Below are 22,482 nucleotides of genomic sequence, written 5' to 3' on the forward strand. Positions count from 1 at the left end.
CAAAGATAATGATAAATAGCCGGGCAAAGGAACAAGAGTTCAGTATCGCCAGTCGGCCTCTAGAGTCTGTGAAGGAGTACAATTTCCTAGGTAAATATCTCGCAGGGAACCCGGATCATGAGAAGGAAATTCACAGAAGAATAAAAATGGGTTGGATAGCATACGGCAGACATTGCCAACTCCTGACTGGAAGATGACCATTATTATTGAAAAGAAAAGTGTACAATCAGTGCAATTTAGTAGTGCTGCCATATGGGGCAGAGACTTAGAGACTGACAAAGAAGCTTGAGAACAAGTTAAGGACCGCGCGAAGAGCGATGGAACGAAGATTGCTAGGCACAACGTTAAGAGAAAGAAAGAGAGCGGTTTGGATCAGAGACCAAACGGGGATAGACGATATTCTAATTGACATCAAGAGAAAAAAATGCATAGGTTAGATAACCGTTGGACCATTAGGGCTGCAGAATGGGTACCAAGAGAGGGGAAACACAATCGAGTACGACAGAAGACTAGGTGGAGTGATGAAATTAGTAAATTCGTGGGCCCTAGTTGGAATCGGTTGGCGCAGGACAGGTGTAATTGGAGGTCCAAGGAGATGCCTTCGTCCTGCACTGAACATAAAACTGGCTTATTATTATTATTATTATTATTATTATTATTATTATTATTATTATTATTATTATTATTATTATTATTATTATTATTATTATTATTATTATTATTATTATTATTATTATTATTATTATTATTGCGTGGCAAGCTCTCTTGTTTTCCTCTTTTTTTCTGTTATTGACGGCGATGCAATTCTGAGGTTCCCCTAGGGGAACCTCAGAATTCATCGGCCTCCTGAGCATCCTCTGACCTCCTGGCCTCCTGAGCATCCGCGGGCCCACGAATAAAGCAACAGCGCCACCAGCAAGTCGCCAGCACGCTTCTCGTGCAAGCCTGTAATTGAAGTGGAGCCCGTCTCGTACAAAACCACCACACCTTCTCATTTCCCTGTTTTCTTTTACAACCTCGAAACATTTCTCTCGGTTCATTTTCCATATCGCCTCATTAGCAGCCACTACGGCTCTTTGTACGTGACTGTGGCGTACAGGCACCTCCGGGACCGTGCGCACCACGATCTGCACCTGAGGGGACAGCACGCGCAAGTCGTCCACCCCATTGGCCAAGCGCTGGGCTAGTCCAGTCTGTTTACTGTTTAGGACGTCATTTAGCTTACCTGCTACTATGGCAAGGTTACGCTCCTTGGCATTTTCCGCGAGCTTTGTTTTCGCCCCCTCCATGACAAAACCCACTGTCCACCCTGCAAATGTCCCTACCGCCCCTCTTTTATCGTCTTTCACCCTCTCCACAATTGTTTCTGAGCATCTAGCCTGGTTTGAGTCACCGGCGATAATTACCATTTCTCTCTCAACTACCTCTCCCTGCTTCCGTTTGTCCTTTTCCGCGTGATTCAGACTTGACAAGGGGCACTGACTCCTGCGCTTCTGCTTTTTGTGTGTGGCGGTCTCAAGGTAGGTGCCGCTCTTTCCAGCTACCTCCTCCCCACGTTGGAAACATTCCACGTGGTTTGCTATCACTCCCTCTCCTGCTACGTCGGGGGACTGCGTTCCGTTGTAAGGACCATACTCATTCCCAATGGCGGCCCTATTCAGCTTTTCATCGGCTGCTTCAAGTCTTTTTTTCATTACCTTCCATGCCTAGCGGATGGATGGATGGATGGAGTGATATTATGAGAGTCCCCTTTGGAACGGGGTGGTGGGTTGCGCCGCCTAGCTCTCGCTACTGTACTGCCTAATTTCCTACCCAGGTTAAAAAAGAAAAACAGAAAAGAAAACACCATGAACTCCCACAACCAAATTTTCTGACTCCCTTTTACGAACTTTGCTCTTGGACGTCTCCGTTTTTGGTTCTTTCTCTACTTTCCTTTCACCAATCTTCCAATCGCCTGTTACTAATCTCTACTGCGGACATGTTTACTTTTCCACTGCTCTTGGTGAACCCAAGGGCTTGAAGGTGGCCAGTGCTGCCTAAATCGACCGCTGAGCAGATGTCTTCACATTCTAATCAAATATGCTCCATCGTTTCCCTTGCTTTACATCAGCAAGCACATAATTCTTCTTCCTTCCTATATCTCACTTTGTAGGTGCGTGCTTTAAAGCATCCTGATCTCGCTTCTAAAGGTAATGAGCTTCCCTTTAAGTTATCATAAATTGCTTCTTTCCTGATTTCGTTCTTGCCTCTTGAGTAGTTACTCCTGGCAGGTTTCTTTTCCATTGCCGCCACCGATGAGATTATTTCAGCCTCACTGGCTTTCCGCTTGACATTCTTTGTTGCTCACCCTACAGGCCGCATGCTTGTTGGTAAGCTTCCTATTTCTTTTCCTCCACTGCGAATCAATGTTCACTGCTGCGCATGCGCCACTAGTAGCACCGAGCCACAGGTGTTCCGCCGCTGCGCAGCCCCGCGCCTTCACATGAGGAACGTCACACCACGTTCCTCGTCGTTGCGCTCGCCTCCACTCACTTCGCCAGCTGCGTCACATGCCTGATAACATGTCGCATGTCGGAGAATTTAAAAGGAGAGCTCGCATGCGCCGCAACCACAGTTGGGGCGGCATTATGGATGGCGACAATTCTGATAGGCAGGAGGAGACCTGGAATCAACATCGAAACGAGATGAAGAGGAAACGAATCGCCCAGGAAATAAGCGAACAGCGTGCCGAGCGACTGGATAAATAAAGGCCGTGACATAGCTAGACAACCAGACTAAGCTGGACTTGCAATCAAGATTAACCAAGGCTAACCATGCTATGCCTTAGCTTTCGATGCGTATATCCTGCCATAGCCGAGCTAAGCCACTGCCAATTTTTTTCCTGTGTTTCCATGTATCTATTGTCTTCATTTATATATATACCAAGGTATTTATATTATCTTACCCGAGGTATTTCCTGGTCCTGTTGCCACTCCCTGTTCACTGTTTTCATTAACTACCATAAGACCTGATTTTCCAACACTAAATTTCAAACCTAAATTCTCGCCTTCCTGTCCACAGCTATTAGCCAGACGTTGCAAATCACTTTTCTTGTTTGCTTGCAACACAGTGTCATCCACATAAAATAAACCTGGAAGCTGCTCCTCTACTACTGTACCCGCCTGTTTGTACGAGAGATTAAACCCGATATTACTTCCTTCTAGCGCCCTCTCCCTCCTCACCATGTACATCATAAACAGCAGGGGGGATGAAGGGCACCCATGCCTCAGTACCTTGCTGATATTAACTTTCTCTTCGATCCTCATATCTTCCCATAGAACGCAAATGGTGTTTTCTAGGTAAATCTCTCTCAAAAGCTGTAGACAATCGCCACCTATGCTTTCCCCTTCCAGAATATCCCACAAAATGTTGCGGTGTACGTTGTCATAGGCTGCTGTAATGTCTAAAATGGCCACATATAACTCTCTGCTTTCTACTCTTGATATTTCAATACACTGAGTAAGAACAAATAAGTTATCACCCAAACGCCTACCTATCCTGAAGCCATTCTGATGTTCTCCTAAAATGCCATTATTCTCTGCCCATGCTTGCAGCTTTAATTTTATTGCCTGCATTGCTAGCTTGTATAATACCGATCTAATGGCCAGCGGTCTATACGAGTGAATACTATCTTTCTCCTCCTTACCTTTATAAATTAAATTCATTCTCTCTTTGTAGCGAACTCGTCTATCTTTTAAAGTTTTTTCCACTGTTTTCACCAGAGCTTCCTTACTTTTTGGTCCTAGTTCATTAATCAGCCTAACGGGAACCTCGTCTAGCCTTGTGGCTGTGCGCTTAGGAATTTTCTCTTCGGCTTTATTGCAGTTTACATTGGTCAGCGCCCGCTCCTTTCACACCTGGTTCTCTTTCATGCTCTTTTTTTCTTAAAATGCAACCTCGTCATTGCCTTACATTTTTCAGATGTAATTCATTACCGCTCCGCCTTCCAATTTGTTGCCATCTTCATCTAGGATATGTTGTTGTATTGTTGTTGACTTCCTGCCTAATCATTTTATGTGGTTCCAAAATATTCCAGGTGCGGCCATCTTCCCACGTATTTCTGGCAACCAACGTTCACTTTCACCTTTTATCTTTGCTTCCACCTGCAATTGAAGCAAAGTTTTTTTCCTTCCTGTATATTTCCTCCATTTACCGGCTCCTTCATCCTGCGCGCTCACGCTCACGCTCCCCTTGCCACTGTGTCACCATGCGGTACTGAAAGGTACTACTGTGCGAGCGATACCAATATTCCGCCCCACTGCGCTGTTGCGCGCAATCGCGCGGGCTTTATCTCGAAAGCAATCTGCTTTGGGGTCACGGTCTAGGTGGGTCCACGGCTCTTGGCTTTGCATGTGCGGTATCCTCGCCAGTCAGGTTGCGTAGCAGCCATAAATAGCGCGAACGTCACTTCGCTCGCTGCTGCTGCAGCTATTCTTGGTGCCGTCGTTTTGACAGCGTGTGTCCGACGTCATCGAGTGCGAATTGTTCATGTTTGCATATGCACGATGACATCATGCTAGGTGATTTAGATAGTAAGCGAATGTTTATAACGGTGCTTTATTCTCCCGCCGCTGCTGTGTATGGCGCGGCCTCGCGAGCCCTGTCTTGAATACAAACTGCGATGCGAAATGTGTAGGCGTCTAGGCGCATCGAGGGCTGATAGCGTCGTCTGCGCTTTAGCGTCCATACGCTTGCGCGCCACCCTCGTTGACGAAGTGAAACGTCGCGGTAAATTTTGTTCAAAATTTGTTGGCTTGTGAAAGCTAGGAAAACATTTAACAGGCCAAGGCGGGTTACGTATTTCCATTAGTTCAGCCCTTGTGTAGACTGCACGATACATTTACATAAAGTTAGGTCTGATATCAAGAGTGACAAAGTTTACGAATGTAAACTGCGTTGTTCTCTTGTATTATTTTGTCCGCCGGAAGTTAGAGTTTAGTTCTCTGTTATGGGAATGTCATAATTTGACCAATGTGGCAAACAATGAATGTGTTCAGCAACGTTTCATTCTTATCCTGCACGAACAATTTCTGGAAAACCGTGTATTTTGCGTATGTACGTAGCACTGCGCATATTTTATATTAGACACCTTAAGATAAGGCGAAAATATTATGAACACTTATTGTTGAATAAACTAGTTCAAAACTGCTCCTGTGGGCGGCTACTGTCGGCTATAATGTTCTGTGTAGATTGCCAAAACTTGCGTAATCCCAGCATTTTCTACGCGAATTGAACTGGCACCTCTAGCGCTATATCACGTCTTGTAACCCAACAACATACCTTGTGATGATATTTGCAGATTTTATATTTGCTCCTTATCTTACTTCTGTCCTTGATTTAATTGTTTTTTTTGCATCATATACCACTCTTATTGCAGGTATTAGGTTTTGTTTTCTGTGTTGTGTTCTTTATGAAACACAAGTGCACCTATACTAAAGCTTAGAGCTGTTCTTGAATGCTTTCAGAAATAAATGAAATTAAAATAAATATTTTCATTACTGTAGCATTTGTGTACACTGCACAATACACTTAGCGCAGTAACTTTTTTATTAACTTTTCCCAGTAAGATATCTGCAGTAATTTCTCAACCATGCATTTTGAGGTTTTGTCTGATAACGTATTTAAGGGCACTGTATTTTATTAATAATCAATGCCACAAGTGAGCTGTCACGTAGCCGCACGTGACAGCGGCCACGCTGACCTTATCTTTAAAGCGATCAGCGATGAGAACAGAGTCTAGGTGCGGAGGGGACTCATAACTTCATGTGCGCCGTGTTCTCGTTGCTTGGTTCGCATTGAAGCGGGAGGCAGCACGAAAGTCAATTCGCTCGCTGCTCTTGCCACTTTTTCTTACGCCAGCGTTTTGCAGCGAGTGTCCGCGCTCATCGAGCGGGGTGTGTTCAAGCTTACTTGTGCGCGCTGACGCCATGCTTGTTATTTCAGGTAATAAGCGAATGTTTATGAGTTTATATGGCCGATAAAGCTCCTACCATCACTCCGCATAGCTATCTACTAATTCGCTATTGCAATCGTTGCTTCGTTTTCTGGCGAAACCGCGCCTTTTTGTTACACTGGTTTGTATCAGCTCTGCAACACAATGGGTAACATTATCTTTGCATTCGGCAGGCTCAATGCACAAAGTTCTGGCACCTGATAAGCTACTGTATTATCCTTTGGGCTAGATTATGGTACCGTTTGCTTTAATAGGCTTTAACCTGAATTTAGGTTTGTTTGCAAATTTGTTGAGCGCTATTTAAATTAGCTCAGTATTGGTCACGACTCGCTGCTCCCTGCAGCCTATTACTCCTGTGTGTGCGTACTATAATAACCGCAGCATTTTGTGAGCATGAATGTATCTGGGAGCATGTGGACCAAAGTGAGGGAACACATACTGGTCGAGCCCAGCTGAGCTTGGTTGAAAGCCGTTTAAGTGAGCAGAATGAAGAACATTGTAAAAGAAGACTTCAAATAACTGAATATTCTTGGACAAAGTTTGCATGCGGCGTGTTCTTTTGTTTGTTTGCTGCTCCTGCCTCGTATACACTCGAAGTAAAGCGGAGCATGTGTGAGCCAGCGTTCCGAGTGTCCGTACGATTCTGGGTGGATATAGATCATTATTGTGCGAATGAGTTGACATTGTTTTACATCGGATTTCGTGAGGACGGAGAGATGACTTTTTTTTTTCACCACACTCATCATTCCTTCATTCAGCAATGTACACTTCCTCCGCCTACCCCCCCCCCCCCCCCTTTCCTAATGTAATGTCCCTCATCTAAGGTTCCCGATAAGAAAATTGAGGTATCAAATAAATACATGAAATAAATAGAGTAAGTCAGTTCCTTGGTTGTTCTTGAAGGAGCTGTCAGTTGGAAAGCATTCGTCGAATTGCTCGGGATGCTATACTGGCAATTAGATTGTGAGTAAGATGTTGTTCCGCGTAGCCCATTATTTGTGCATGACATCGTCAGCTTATCCCTGTTCGTTACATTTTCTTTTTGTTTCAAGCTTCAGGAAATAGTAATAGACAGAATCACTTACGGGGAATCAGTAGGTTTCAGGTTAATATACTGAAGAAACTGTATGCCATTGTACCGTTTCTAAGAGCGGTGTCACGTGTCTGTGTGTTCAATAAATACCACCCTTTTCACACAGAACTTTAAAAAAATGTGAAGTAAGAAAAAGAAGTTGCCGCTTTTTTTGTGTAAAAGTGAGTTAGCATGTGCTTCGCTCTCAAAACAGAAACATTGGACGTCGCGGATGCCTCAGCTAAAGGAGAGTACTGGAAAGTGGATTGGAACTTGTACGCAAATTTAGCTTATCCGTATCACAGGTGTTTAAGGAAATGCAACGTTTTTTTGTGTGTGTGTATGTGTGAAGAACGTTTCATAATTTTACCAACAATTGCGTGTTGTTTGCATTGGTAATTCCTGCAGAACACGATTTCTGCAGAAGGACAAGAGAGCGCTGTGGCAAGATGGTTCATTAATCTTGGTTCATTTTGTCGCACAACAGAAAACACGCTGATCCGCATCAACTCAACCATACTTTAACTAATGTAGCAATAGGGTTCTAGTAATACATTCTCTGCGCGATTGATTATACATTTTAGGTGCTCAAAAAAAGAAAATGTGGCACATTGACTAATGTTGCTGCGCATCTTTCACGACTCCGACTGAACGCTGACAATAAAATATCAGAAGAACGAATGAGTGAACAATTCAGAAAGCGAGCAAGCAAGCAAGCAAGTAAGCTAGAAAGACAGCAAGTGGGCGAGTGAACAAGTGAGCAAGCAATCAAAGAAGCAAATCAAGGAAATGGATCAAGCACGCAAGCAAAGCAAACCAAGCAATCAAGTGAGCAAGCAGAGCAAGCAAGCAAAATACGGGACAGAACACGAGTGATGACAAGTGCATTGCGTCTTCGGCTAAGTTGCTTGTTTACCCAATTTGTGCCCTGTCACTCAGAGCCAAAACGGGCGCCTGCAGGAAGGACACAAGAGGGGAAGTCTGTCTTTCATGTCGCATTCCAGTACGCTGATTTCTTTTTAATGCACAGTGTCGTTGGCCTCGCTTTGTCCTGCTGCTTTCGTTGTTTCAACTGTGTTCAGCCTGAACCAACCTTCTCATGTCCGCAAATTTGTGTGATGCTGACGTGTATGTTAAATCTGGAGTAGCAAGAGGCTAGGGATTTCATAATAGGCGCATAGAAGCAGCAAGGTTTGTCCAAAAGTAGCCCAGAACAAGCAGTATATTTAATCAAAGATATTGATTTCAGCTTCTGTCTGCCTCATGTGTTTGAGTCGATAACGGTCACATTGAATCACTATATTTGTCCTTAAGGATGGCATCGTTTCATAAGGAACCCAAGGAGACATTGTCAGACATCACGAATGTCAGCCCTAAAATATTTTGAGAGACGCGAGTGGTCGTTTTTTTTTCGGTGTGATCGTTTAGGACAACAATGCAGGTATTTTAAACGTACGGTCCAGTTCTGGCCACTCTAGAGGACTCCTGGATGCAAGAATGTGCAAAAATTCCGTGTTTTAGGTCAAAAACGCTTAAACTTTGCCAGCAAAACTCGTTTTTATTCTCCTCGTACTACGTCCACCTCGCGTGGGTCCTTGCGGACACATCTTCTTTATTTCTTGATTGATTGCTGAGTTGTTTCGTGGGGTTTCCCTGCCTAACATAACAATAGGTCTACGAGAGTCGCCAGTAATGGAAGGCTCAGGGTCAATTTCCACCACCAGAGATTCTTCAGCGTGTAGCTGAAGCTCTGTGCTGGAGAATTTTCTTTTTGGCAGGATCGCGATGTGGTTAGCTTCGCCAGAAATCGAACCCTCTACCTTGTGCTCAACAGTAGAGGATTGAGAGCCCAACCACATGCATGCCATTTTCGAGCGACAGTGACAGGCAACAGGTTTTGCCGTCGTGGAGAGTGATCCGTCGCAGTCGCTTGTGGCGTCTTCGCTTTTTGGCCAGCTAGAAATTTTCGCCTCTCGCCCTGGGCTCTGCGCGGCGAAAGCATGAATGCGTAACAACATCGCAGCGGCCAGTCCACCCGCATCAGTCTAAATTCGCTCTTGCAAGTTGCTTTCTGCCATGAAAGCAAAAAATATATAGTTAAATCAGCCATCGCTTTGTCTGATCTCAAGGTGATGACAAATTGTCGGCGTTGTTTTGGCGTTATTATTCAGCTCACATGTTTTGTTGTTTGCTTCACAACGGCGCGTCTGCGGGCTTTTCCTCTGCCTGTAAGTATTGCTGTCAATATGACGGGTGATCCTCTCGTCATCAAAGTGACCATCGCATCTGGCGAAAATAACTAAAGCCACTTGCGCCCCTTGCGCCGCTACGCAGCTTTCACTCTACGGATGGGAGATTCAAGTGCTGGGCCTAACGTCTCGAAGTGGCACACTTAGCTTTGGGGACGCCATGGTTGAGTGCTCCCGATTTTTTTACACCGCCTGCTGCACTTCAGTGCGCACCCAAATAACGGCACAACCGAGTGTTTCTTTTGCGTTATGAATTCGCCGAATTCGACACTGCCGCGAGAAATCAAACCCAGGCCCTCGTGGTCCGCAAACAATTAAAAATACATATAAACAACGCCACAGCCACTGAGCCACAATGGCAGGTAGTATCACTTAAGTCGTATACTTTAAGTGAAAATTAAAATCGCCGTGCATTTTTGTTCTTTGCATTTCTAAATGACGGAACATTTTGGCAAAAAGAAATAATTTATTAGGAGTAATGCAGAGTAACCAGCCGGGGCGAAAGTGCGCCACCACCTGCTGCTCTTCATTTGGAAAAGGAAACAGGGTTGGAGGACAACAGTGCGGTGAACAGTTACGCTACGATGCAGGCTAACAGAGCTGCTTTCCTAAAGTCTCCAGTTCAGACATTTGTTCAGCAAAACCATTGGAACATGCCCCAAATCGTTCTTGCGGTAGATCGCCACCAGATGGCGGACTGAGCCAAGGGTGCAAAACAAACTTCAATCAATCAATCAATCAATCAATCAATCAATCAATCAATCAATCAATCAATCAAAGGTTATTTCACACGAAAATTCTGGATGCTTTTCATGGCTAAAAGCTGCTCTAGGCAGCTTGACTGAGTCCCTGAATACCCTTACATCGGCAGCATACGACATTTACAGCACATATATGCATATCGGATCATAATTATAACATATGCGAGTAATATTGTAACAAAGCTTACGTAAGGATCACCTGAAGTTAACATACAGTTAACATACTTCTCCGATAATAGTCTGGATTTGGTGTTTGCCTTAGAGTATATAGCCTGAAATCCATGGTCAATGCTTGTATACGCTGGGCAGACGCAAGATTAGTGCGCTATAGTATGTCCGGTAAATGACAGCAACTCAGTGCATAGAACTTTAACAACTGTAACCTATCAAATGTGAGAATGCATTCTCAGCTCATTTCTCCAGGCTGGCGTTGTGAAACATTGTGCTAAGCGCAGCCCTAGTGTCGCGCATATTAGGTTAATGTATTCACAGTAATCAGCACGGCACATGTAATGGGGTCACGGGCACCGGAATAATGGCGCGCAATACTACAAGCCGATTTTACTCTTCTCTCTTTATATTGTCATGTCACCTGTGGATGCGTGGCTTTAGGACATGACGCACACGTAGCAAGAGCAAATTCAACTAGTCATCCTGATCGAAACTCATTTTAATCGATGAGCATCTATTGAGTGAGCAAAAATATTGAAGCCTTTGTTCTCTCGCGCTGCGTAGCAAACATATTGTGCTGCTACATTCGCATGACTACGCTTGAGTTCAGCACGTAAGTTTAGGTTATAGGTTTAGGTGGCCCCACCATTAGGTGGATCGTGGACTATAAAACAAAGCTGGGAGTAGCTGCGGTCATGAAAACTAATGACTCCAAGAGGTTCTGCGTTATGTTAAGAAATAATGGTGGACATGCGCCATGTAACGTCGGCACGATCGCATACGTTGCAGTGTGGTCGATTAAATTCATCGTCGACCGATTCCTGTGAATATCGCACTAGCGTAGTTGGCCTGGATTTCTTGTCATGGCTGCAGGAGGTGGCATTGCTTGGAAATGCATTTGTCAGTTTGAAAAGTCAAAGTGGCGGCGGCGGTGATATGGCTGACGCAAGTGGGAGGCTGCGGTGTAATCCATAGCATCACAAAGTCGACTACTTTGCCTATAGCTTAGAAAATATGTATGTCAGTGTTGCTAGTGAGGAAAGCATTTGCGTACGCATTGGCGAGCCCATTGGCATCGAGCTCTACTACTGGAAAAGCTGGCGCCACCGTCGGCGTGACGTGCTAGGAGGGATCACGTGGACATAGCGGCCGCGTCGGCTGCTTCGGGCGCGCCGAAGCGAGCTGAAAACGAGTTTAAATTCCCTCGTACGCTGCGGTTTTCATTTAGTGGCGAAATTTACCCGCTTCGAGTGTCTCCTTTACAACGCTTGAAAGCACTACAATAGGTAGTGACTGCTTTTGAAGGCGCGCGACATGGTAGGCTACTGCTCGGTGCCGCAAGGCCGGACGCACGTAACGGAGGCCGGTGTCAGCCTTATTCACACGTACCCGCAGGACAAGAAGCTGCGTGAAGCTTGGCTCGCGAAACATAAAACCGGCAAACAGTCATCGGCTACAACTCGGGTATGCAGCAAGCACAGACACGAGGAAGATTTCTGCTACGGCGCCCGGTCTGCGATGTTCTGAAAACACGCACTGAGACGCACGCCCGAGTCCGCTGCCCGACTAATGTCATGACGGTTTGGTCTATGAACTTGTCGATACTATAGATACTGGCAAGTTCAGTGGAGTGGAAAGGCAGCGATAAGAAGCACATTTAAAGAAAGCATGGCACATGGTCATGTTTATGTTATGAATTAATGCACTGGATTACAAAAAAGGAGCAGCGGGAAATTGCACGCTGAGAACGCCGATAAACATACAGTGCGACGCAACTCGAGAAATAGTATCGAAAGGTCAAAGAATTTAGAAAAAAAAAAGATTGAATCGTCGCGACGGCACAGGCGTCGAAGTCTCTACAATGAAATTATTTTTGAACAGCTTTGATAGCGCCCACGGAACAATGGTTGCTTGTATACTGTCAAATGCTCATATTCTGCGGCCTAAAGCTCATGGCACGGTGCGAAAACGCGCACGCGGAGAAAGCGAAACAGTGCGCGGACAAGCATGCAGACGCGCAGTCGGTCGCTGCGAATCTGCGCGATCGCTGCGTTGAGGCTTCGTTCTGTTACGCTCCATTTAGTTATACAAACACTATAAGAACATATTTCACATGGTTTGCTCTCAGCGTTTGTCTACCTTTCATGCAAGAAGCCGGTTCGGGAGACTCCATCGCGGCGACCGAGCGCAGTGGCGTTCACTGTACGTATTCGGTGAAGAGATAGCGGCTGTAAACGATTGTGTGCTTTCAGTTTGCCCAAGATTATTATTTAGACAGTAATTAGAAACTTCTCTTGTTTCGAAAGTACTTACAGAAATGTCCGGGAGAGCTCGCGCGTGGTGTTTTCAGTGAGCGCTGACAGCAAAACCTATGAGGAGCGCGCCACGTGATCCCTCATACTACGCCAGCGAGGCGCTACCGATAGAGGGCGACTCCGTAACTCCTCGCCGCCAATATCTATTCACGTCTTACTGACCAAAAATTATATTGCCACGTTGCCGTGACGATGAATGTACCGAACGGGGTACAACAGCGAGTCACAAAACTAGTTAGTGAGCGAAAACTTTATTGAGCTCTAGTAATTGTGTTCTTCTGCGGCATAGACTGTTTGCAGACTGTTGTCGCCGCAAACTCTCAGTAGACTCCTCGGTGGCCGTGCAGTCTGTCAGCCACTCAGTCTAGTTTTTGTCACTGTGTGCTTGCACCCTTACACGGTTTAAACCAGCTTTCTTCCACCGTCTATGGTGCGTACTCTCGTAGCTCTGACAAATCTTGATGGAGGGCGCTTCTAGGTTTATCAGGTCGCTCTTCTTTTTTTTTTGCTTTTAGCTTAAGAGAGTGGGAAACTGCGTTGACATAAAGGAATCTTTTTTTTTTGCCCGCGCGGCCATTGAGAGGAAAGAAAAAGTTCTTACACATCTTTAAGAGGGTATAAAGTGAAATAGAGTAATGACCATGTTGCTACTTTCAGAGACCTATACGGCCTTCTTGAGCTTCCTTCATATATAAAAGCGCCCGATCGAATCAGCAGTGAAGTATCACTGATACATTCCGCCTTGTTGACTGTGTCTTGTATCGCTCCAACAAACATTATTTTCACTGAGAATAACCCCCTTTGCAAAACTCAGAACATTATTCAGCTATAACATCAAAATGCTTTTTTTTTATTTGCGAATGTGGTACTTTATCAAGAATAAGATCAATTTCTATGAGCGCAAAATAATATAATGAAACAATGAAATTTTCTGAAAGCAAGAGAAAAAGAATACTGCCAGCGCGCACAGTAAACGTCGAGTACGGTGTTTTTTTTTTGTTTATTTTAAAGCAGTGATTTGGGCTTGTTGGTAAGACATCGTGAAGCTTATAGCGCGTTAAAAAGACAAGGACGAAGATGAGACGTGACACACACAGGCGCTCAGTCACTCAGTCACGGCCTCACAGCCTTCCCAGCGGACCTCAACTGAAGCAAACTCTCAGTTCAACTTATGATGCCCCTGAAAAGTTTTTCGCATGATTTCAGCGCCAGCCAAACATTTTCACTTTGATATGTAAGGTTGCCACCTTCCCATCTGTATTCTTTAAGAATAGTCAGATGCGCGTGCTCGCTCTGAGCCTAACAAGGCAGAGTTACGCTGCCCACACCCTGCAACAGCTGGCAGGATTCCTTTTAGAAGAAAACCGCCGACGCAGAACAGGACGTTGCATTCATTTGTTTCAAGTCTTTCGATGAATAAAATTTCATAGTCATCGATGACACCGGCCTTCGTTTCTCCGCGCTCTTGTTCACCTCTTGACCGCATGTCGGCGAAGTCCCTCATAATCTTCCCCATCCACTGCAGCTTTCTCTTGGGCTCTGTCGGAAAACGGTGACGCTTTCGACCATTTCTGAAATTGTTCGTGCACAGGGACACGCAGCAGCCAGTCGTTTCACTGAAAAAGGAAACGACCAAGCGGGCCGCAGCTCCTGCCTCGCGCGTGTCGCCTTGCGAAGTGAGATCCGCAATGGCGGCGGCCGTCGGGAAAACCTGGTCGAGGCGGCGAGTACCCGGTTTCAAATGATATCCCCATGCACACTTCGCGGAGCGGCGGAGTGGGATCGAGAGACCATTCAGGCTCCCTACGCCAAACAGGCCGGGTCAGTGTCGGTGGTCATAACCACCGTTTATAAAGCTTTTTAAACGGTGGTCATAACGTCGTCCAACGCAGACCAGCATAGACGAGTGTCAATTCCCAAATATGCGCCAAGCTTGGCAGCCTACATTGGACCGAGCTCGGCCATAAACCTCGGGCCAACGTTGTGCCTATTATTTGTGCTGAGACTGCTGTCTTGTGGGCAAGACACAATAAAGCGTTTGGTTTTAATAACGCTTGTTCTTGGGCTAGTTGGTGCATGCTTCTTACAACGAAAACGGTGCAACACATCAAGCAAGAGGCGAGAGGAAAGGGCGTCTTTTCCTTTCGCCTGACTTTCTTGGTGTATTGTGTCGGTTTCGTTGTAAGAAGCGTTTGGTTTGTTTTATCATCACTGTGTGCCAGGCACGTACCCAGGATTTTTTTCGGGGGGGGGGGGGCGACACCTCCATCATCATCATCATTATGATCATCATCATCAGCCTGTTTTATGCCCACTGCAGGACGAAGGCCTATCTCTGCGATCTCCAATTACCCCTGTCCTGCGCCTACCCATTCCAACAAGCACCCGCGAATTTCCTAATTTCATCGCTCCACCTAGTGTTTTGTCGTTCTCGATTGCGTTTTCCTTCTCTTGGTACCCATTCTGTCACCCTAATGGTCCAACGGTTATCTAACCGGCGCATTACATGACCTGCCCAGCTACATTTTTTCCTCTTGATGCCAATTAGAATACCGTCTATACCCATTCGCTTTCTGATCTAAACCGCTCTCTTTCTCTTTCTTAACGTTATGCCTAGAAATCTTCGTTCGATCGCTCTTTGCGCGGTCCTTAACTTGCTCTCAAGTCTCTGCCCCATATGTCAGCACTGGCAAAATGCACTCATTGCACACGTTACTTTTCAGTAATAATGCTAAGCTTCCAGTCAGGAGGTGGCAATGTCTGCCGTATGCGATCCAACCTATTTTTATTCTTCTGTGAATTTCCTTCTCATGATCAGGGATCCCTGTGAATAATTGACCTAGGTAAACGTACCCATTGCAGTAGCACTCTGCAGATTTCGCGATAACCTGATTGATGACACGGATGTGATCCATTGTAAAGTATCTCTTCCTGAAGCCAGCCTGTTCCCTTGGTTGACAAAATCCAGTGTTGCCCTTCACACTCTTTAGTGGCCGGCTGGCGATCCTGATCTCTTGTTCCTTTGCCCGGCTATTTATCATTATCTTCATCTTCTGCATATTAATATTCTACCCCACTCTTACACTCTCTATGTTAAGGTCTCCAATCATTTGTTGTAACTCGTCTGCATTGTTGTTGAATAGAACAATGTCATCGGCAAACCGAAGGTTGCTGAGATATTTGCCGTCGACCTTTACTCCTAAGCCTTCCCAGTTTAATAGCTTGAATTCTTCTAAGCACGCAGTGAATAGCTTTGGAGAAATTGTGGCTCCCTGTCTGACCCCTTTGTCTATAGGTATCTCCCTGCTTTTCTTGTGTAGAATTAAGGTAGCTGTAGAACCTCTGTAGATATTCTTACGCGAAGGACGAGTCAGCAAGACGAGAAACTATTTACAGAATATATTTACAACAACGGTTGCAGCGCTGACCGGTTAGATTCACAGCGCGAGCCCAGTTCGTTCTTCCTCCTCTTTTCTGGAGTGATGGCGCCCACGCGCCTCGTTCGAACAAACAAATAGCACACGCATGTAGCAATATTTTCCAAGCTTTTTACGTAAGCGTTCTGTACTCCTTGATTACGTAGTGCCTCTATGACTGCTGGTATCTCTAGTGAATCAAATGCATTTGCGTAATCTATAGACGAGGCAACCTAAAGTTTGCCCGCGCGGCACCAGCGCCGAATGCTCCCCTAGCGGACCGATGGAAGTTTCGAGGGTCGTCGCTGCGCTGGCGCGCGCCCGTGTTGTGTACGGCGGGAGCGCTCGTGCGCGTGGTTTTTGCGATGCCGAGTGCGACCTCATCAGCCTGGAAAGGTGGCACGCAATACTGATGTGTTGTCGATTGCTACAGCAGCCTTGAAAACACGAAAGGTCCTACGCCGCCCGTGAAGTTCTACAGATTTCCTGGGAAGTGGTACAAGAAAGAAAGACGACAAGCATAGATAACTGCAGCGCGCGGCCGAGTCAAGTAAGTCTCATACTATCGCATTCGCGTGTAATATCTTGAAAGCAGAATAGTCATATGCCTGTTTTTAGTGCACGGCCGTTTGTTTAGTCGTGTCACGTTGTTGAATTGTGGTGGCATCCGCCGTTTGTTAGCGGTAAATGCATGCGTGTTGCGCCGCTAAGCTCTACGACGCGTGCTCGATTCCCAGCCACGGCGGCCACATTTCGAAAGGGGCAAAATGCAAGAACACCCTTGTTACCGCGTGCTTTGATTTTTGTGCACGTTAAAGAACCCTCAGAGGTTAAAATTATTCCTGAGACTCCCCATTACAGAGGGCCTCATAATGATTTCGTGGTTTTGGCATGGTTTTTGCCCTTAGAACCCCGAATTTATTTGATTGTACTGTGCCTTCCCTCGCGATCGGCATGGACGAGCTCAAGAGAATCATTTCCCTTTTCCAAACGGTGCAACTTAAAATACTAGTTGTGCAGGTAACGAAAGGGGCCGCGCGCTACTTTTGTGTGGTAGCAGACCGTTTTTAATGCAAGCCGCGGTCGTCGCGTGCGTCGGGAAGCGGCAGATCGGAAAGCAGCCGCTCGAGACGTGCGCGTTATGTTTGTTGTTAGCCCATGCTTTCCAAGTATCTAAGTGTGCAAGTATCATAACTTGTAGTGGTACCACTCTCGTAGAATAATATATGCACACAATTACAGGAACGTTACCTTTGCAAACAATTATTGGGAGTAATTTAATTCCCACAACAAAAAGGCACACATACTGTTTCATTTATATGCGATGCAGATGGAAGCGGCGCCAAACAGACCAATGGCAACCACAACAATCTTCTCCGGGACATGTGCTTTCGTACTGCAGCGACGCAGCTCTTTAGCAGCAGCAAGACACGTGTGAAACAGACTCCAGAACATGCCTTTGTGAAGTTACGGAACCGTCAAGAAGCAGCCCAATGGATCTGCAGTGATCGAGTAGTATGACAATAGAAGTTCCTGCTGCCAGTGTGACTTATGGTGTAATTGAAATAAAAGTGGCTAAATTTCTGACCATGGTGCGTACCTCTAACTCGACGTCGTCTATGATCTTGTCGGACTCCTGTGACACGCACTTGGCTTTCACTCTCACATCACCGTCCACGAACGTGTTCAACGCCGTACACGTTCGGAAGCAGACGCTCCCCTATTGTGAGGTTGGCGCCACGAAAAAAAGCTGTCGGCGTCGGCAACCTTCTTGAAACCGCACGGCAATCTTTGCATCGCTGTCGCGCCAGCAGGCGATCTGCCGCCGTCGAAAACGGAGCGCCGTGAGAACGAGCAGCGAAGAAAAGCGCGAACGGCACAATGTAAACAAAGCGGAGACTGTGCCACGACGCGACCGCGCTGCTTGGCGTTTCCACATTGGGGCGCTGTCAGGAGAGGCGCAGTAGCGCCGCCTGGCCATGGTTTTCTCGTCTCATAGAGAGGCTTATTGTACTCTGCAGATTTCGCGATAACCTGATTGATGACATGGATGTGATCCACTGCAATGTATCTCTTCCTGAAGCCAGCCTCTTCCCTTGGTTGACAAAATCCAGTGTTACCCTTATTCTATTGGAGATTGTTTTGGTAAATGTTATATAATACTGGGAGCAAGCTAATGGTCCTATAATTTTTCAGTTCTTTAACGTCTCCTTTTTTGTGGATTAGTGTAATGTCCGCAATCTTCCAGTTTTCTGGGACCCTTGCAGTCGATAGACACTTCGTATAAAGAGCCGCCAGTTTTCCAAGCATTATGTCTCCTCCATCTTTGATTAAATCGACTGTTATTCCACCTTCTCCTCCCGATCTTCATCGTTTCATGTCTTGCAGGGCCCTTCTGACCTCATCGCTAGTTATAGAAGTTTCTGTATCCTGTTCATTACTGTTTCTAAGTGAGGTATCGTGACTTCTCTGGGTAATGTATACAGGTCAGCTTAGAATTTTTCCGCTGCTTTTACTGTATCTTCGAGATTGCTGATGATATTATCCTTCTTATCTTTTAGTGCATACATCATGGTTTGTCCTATGCCAGGTTTCGTTTTTACTGATTTCAGGCTGCGTTCATTTTTTACGGCTTCTTCAGTCTTTCTCATGTTATAGTTTCGAATATGTTATTTCCGCCTTGTTGATCAGTTTTGACAGTTCCGCGAATTGCGTAACGCTGTGCGGCCGCCATTCCCATACAACCGCGTAGAGCGCAGGACTCTGCGATTCTAGACGTACTGCGCTCACCGCGAAAGGTTAGAAGAACACCCACATAAGCAGAGCGGAGAAGTGGCTACGTGAGGCGGTTCTACCGATAACTGTAGAAGCGTCATTCAAAACAAGTAATTGTATCTCCACTTCCGGCGGCGTTTTCTCTACTTCCTTTTTAAATAAAAAGGTGTTGATCCTTAAATATTCTCATAAACAACGGTTAACTTTTTTATTATTCGCTTTTGCTTGCAGTTTGGTTGTTGCCTTGGCTCTCTCCCTTAGTAGATCGCTTAATTTCTCAACTCCTTGCGATTTTTGTTTCCAGTTGCCAATTTTGCAGGAAAAGTGCTGTACAATTAGGGAAACACAGACGAGGTAACGGGCGACAGTCATCTTGCTTATGGGTTTAAGGGTTATTGCAGGGTTTCATGATGGACTCTCTTTCACAATATGTTATTTCCCATCTTATCTAACCCATATCACGTGTAGATGGTGCCGGGCATCTGCCAGCGTCGCGGCGAACCGTAACTCAAGGAAATAATGAAGCAAAGAGAAAAGTTAAACGCAATTGGAGTTTTCTCCGGACGCAACTCGTTCCATGAGAGTACAGACCAGCTGAGTAACAGCCGCATCCCTCTCCTGGTCCCAGGATCAGCCTAAACAAAGAAGGTTGAACTAACAAAAGCAACAGCTATGGGCGTGACGGTTGAATAGATGGTGACAACTGAACGCATCTCGAGTTAATCGCGCGGGTGCGGAATCTATGAGAAAACTGTCCTTCATTTACAAGAGAGGCCGATAACCACCGCCATCTAAAAGGAGTGAACAAGGCAGCATAATGCTGACCGATGAACAGCTGCCAAGTCTCAACATTGATCTGGCGGCGCTTTAGGAATGTGTGAGGAGTGGTGGCGTGGGTGGGGAGGGGAGGGGGGGGGGTATGTCACTTGATTTCGGGGGGGGGGGGGCGGGCCCCCCCGGGCCCCCCGCTGGGTACGTGCCTGCTGTGTGCCATGTGTGTCTGTCGTAGAAGAGTTGACTGTTGGGCTAGTTGGTCGTCCATATTTGAAGCAGTAGCTTAGCGCAAATAAAACCTTGTCCTTGTCTGTCTTCCTTATTGTAGCGCTTGTCCTTGTCTGTCTTCCTTGTGTCTGTGGTTTTATTTGCGCTAAGCTACTACTTCAAAAAGTGTGTGTCGTGTTTGAGCCCACGCGGCAGGGTGCCTCCAAGTTAAGTGGCACCGATGTACGTGTGCACGCTGGGAAGCTAGGCTGTGTCCGTTACAGGAGCACATAAGTATGTATGCGATAGACCGGGTAGGACCTGCTTACAAGAAATGGCGCGACAGGCTCCGACGCCATACGGCGCCTTTTGAGTGCAACCGAATCCTTAAGGGCAGAGGTGAATTGGCGTAGACTCTTCTGTTAGCTTTGGCGTATGCAGAACAACATTCGGTCGGATCGCGGTCGCGCTTCCAGCTCGAAGGTGAGAACGTCTCCCTAAAATAAAGAACAACTTGCGTCTCCATGCGCTTTGAGCTGGCGTCTGGTGTTCTGAATTAACCAGACAAATTTATTCCGAGACCAGGCTATAATTCGACCTGACCTAGCTAATCAATATGCTAGATTACCCTTTGGTGCTCGAAAGTGCATGAAAGTAACCTCTAAAATGAACCATTTGCACGGTAGAAGAAATTATTCTTCCACCATGACCATTAGCATCAAAACCGAAATAAGAAGTAAAAAAAAATTTTATACTGTGGTATTTATACCTTCTTTCAAAAAATGAAATTGTAACATTTATAGGAGTTGTTTTATGCAAGTTATTGTAAACCACTGGCTAAATGTAATATTGTTTCTGCTTATAGCCGTAGAAAAAATAGCGGCTGGCTACCATGGCCACGTCCACAGACGCTGCCGCGGGTATTAAACGGGCCAACACAGTGCTACTAGTAACGGCATTTGGCCCTTTTTAATTCGAAGTCTCACTTTTCCATTGACCGTTTCGAATTCGCGAACACCCCAGTAACGTTTTGTTGCTTCTGCCTCACGTGGAAACACTTCACTGAGCCTCCCGAGCGTCCCGGTAAGACGGTGAGCCCGACAATTTGTATCAGTTTGCGTTGCAGACGACAGCTTGTTGTGTTCGCATTGCTCGTTGGCGCGTTTCTCTATTCGACAAAGAAGCCTTGCTTGCTTTTTCCTCTTGACGATCAGCTTCGCGATGGCTGACGACAGCGTGTGCGTGATCGAGTCGCCTTCGTCGTCGTCAGAGGCCGACGACAACAGTGACGAGGACTACAGCCCCACTGCGGCTCGGGGCCGCAAGGCGGGAACGAAAAGTCGTGCGCCGGTGGCCAAGAAGGCAGTCGGCAAGAAAGCTGCGACTTCACGAAAGAAGCCACCGGTGCTAATCGACCTGGTATCGCCGCCTGCCCCGGGCTCGGTAAGCACACAGGGGAGCTACACTCGTGAGCAGTAACGTGACGTTGGAACACGATATTCCTTTAACAGCGATCACTAGATGACAGATGTTTGCCATCTTTCCATTCTTGTGATTTGTTGACTCAGATCTGATACCTTAATTCGTAACAGTCAGTTGCAAAGCCGGAGGACGTTGTCATATATAGAGCCCTATTGTGTTGAGCATGTGGTCTGTTCGCAGCTCGTAAACTCGCAACTTTGAACGCAAGATTTGTAACAACCGGTTGTTAGGGTGACGCACACACTACAAGGTGCCAAGAACCAGCTGGTAACTTTTCATGTTTTCTGACTGGCCGGGAAAAGAAAAATACGGCACCACTTAAAAGAACACGGCTTTTCGTTGTTCGGATGTGTCGAGTGGTTTCACAGACAAATATACATTTACCTCTCTGCGCTGCGTGGGGAGATGGGCGCGTTAATTTGAAGAATAAAACTAGTGCAAACACTGCACGCAGAAGGGAACAGAAGCTTGGCATACGGGTTGCACTCTGGGACATAGCTCAAGAACTTTCAGTTTGGGCTCAGCCCTGTTTTGCCGGCATCCTTATACTGTGCATATTTTCGTTCCGATTTGGCGTCTGCGAATACATATCAAGTAAGAAATACAGATAAGAATGTACAGTTCGTAGCAGCACTTTGTACTTCATTATTGCGGAACCACGGTGTTAGGACCACTGAGAATTGACACTATATTGTGCAGTGAATAAATCAAGGGATCTCTTAGGCATGTAAGGCCCTCTGGGCTGACCTTCTTTCCGGTAAGGTAGCCTCGCAGCCTATGGTATTGTCTGACTGAGCTATGCCGGATGCTCGGTTGCCACTGCCGGAAGCTCGAATCCATGTAGGAAAAATATATATATCTTTTAAATCTGAGGATGGTGAGCTCGAATTTCACCTCCTCTAGTGAATTACATCTCCAGGCTTGGAGTGGCGCCTGACACCGGCAAAAGATGCCGAAAGCCAGTGGGTCTCTACCAATCCACATGCAACCAAATTAGGAAGACCCACTAAGCTTCAACAAAGACACTCCTCATAAAAGGAATAGGCCTCCCCTGGTGCAGCATTCGGCCACTACCTCCCTCATGATTCCTACAATTAATCCATGGCCCTCAGTCGCAAGCAGCTGCAGAGCACCTGACCAAGACGGCGGTCAGACCTGCAATGCAGCGGACTTTGCTAAGGATCTCTGGACCCAGACAGCCTGCCAATGGAAACTGACCTTCGCAACCTTTAACACCTGATCTCTGTCGAATGAGACTAGCTTAGCAG

General features: G+C 46.2%; 1 protein-coding gene across 3 annotated transcripts in view; it reads left to right on the forward strand.

The window, feature by feature from the left end:
- The first annotated feature begins 20,630 nt into the window (after positions 1-20,630).
- The window catches only part of LOC135911202 (S1 RNA-binding domain-containing protein 1), a 100,496-nt gene continuing 98,644 nt past the window's right edge, over positions 20,631-22,482 (forward strand). For 2 of the 3 annotated variants that reach the window (XM_065443403.2, XM_065443406.2), the window contains exons 1-2: positions 20,631-20,815; positions 20,947-21,175. In XM_065443403.2, the coding sequence (XP_065299475.2) occupies positions 20,954-21,175 (222 nt within the window). In that variant the 5' untranslated portion in view covers positions 20,631-20,815; positions 20,947-20,953. Of the gene's footprint in view, positions 20,824-20,946; positions 21,176-22,482 lie in introns of all 3 variants that reach the window. The other variant, XM_065443404.2, reaches the window with a different exon arrangement.

The sequence above is a fragment of the Dermacentor albipictus genome, chromosome 5, assembly GCF_038994185.2.
Source record: "Dermacentor albipictus isolate Rhodes 1998 colony chromosome 5, USDA_Dalb.pri_finalv2, whole genome shotgun sequence".
NCBI classification, from domain to species: domain Eukaryota; kingdom Metazoa; phylum Arthropoda; class Arachnida; order Ixodida; family Ixodidae; genus Dermacentor; species Dermacentor albipictus.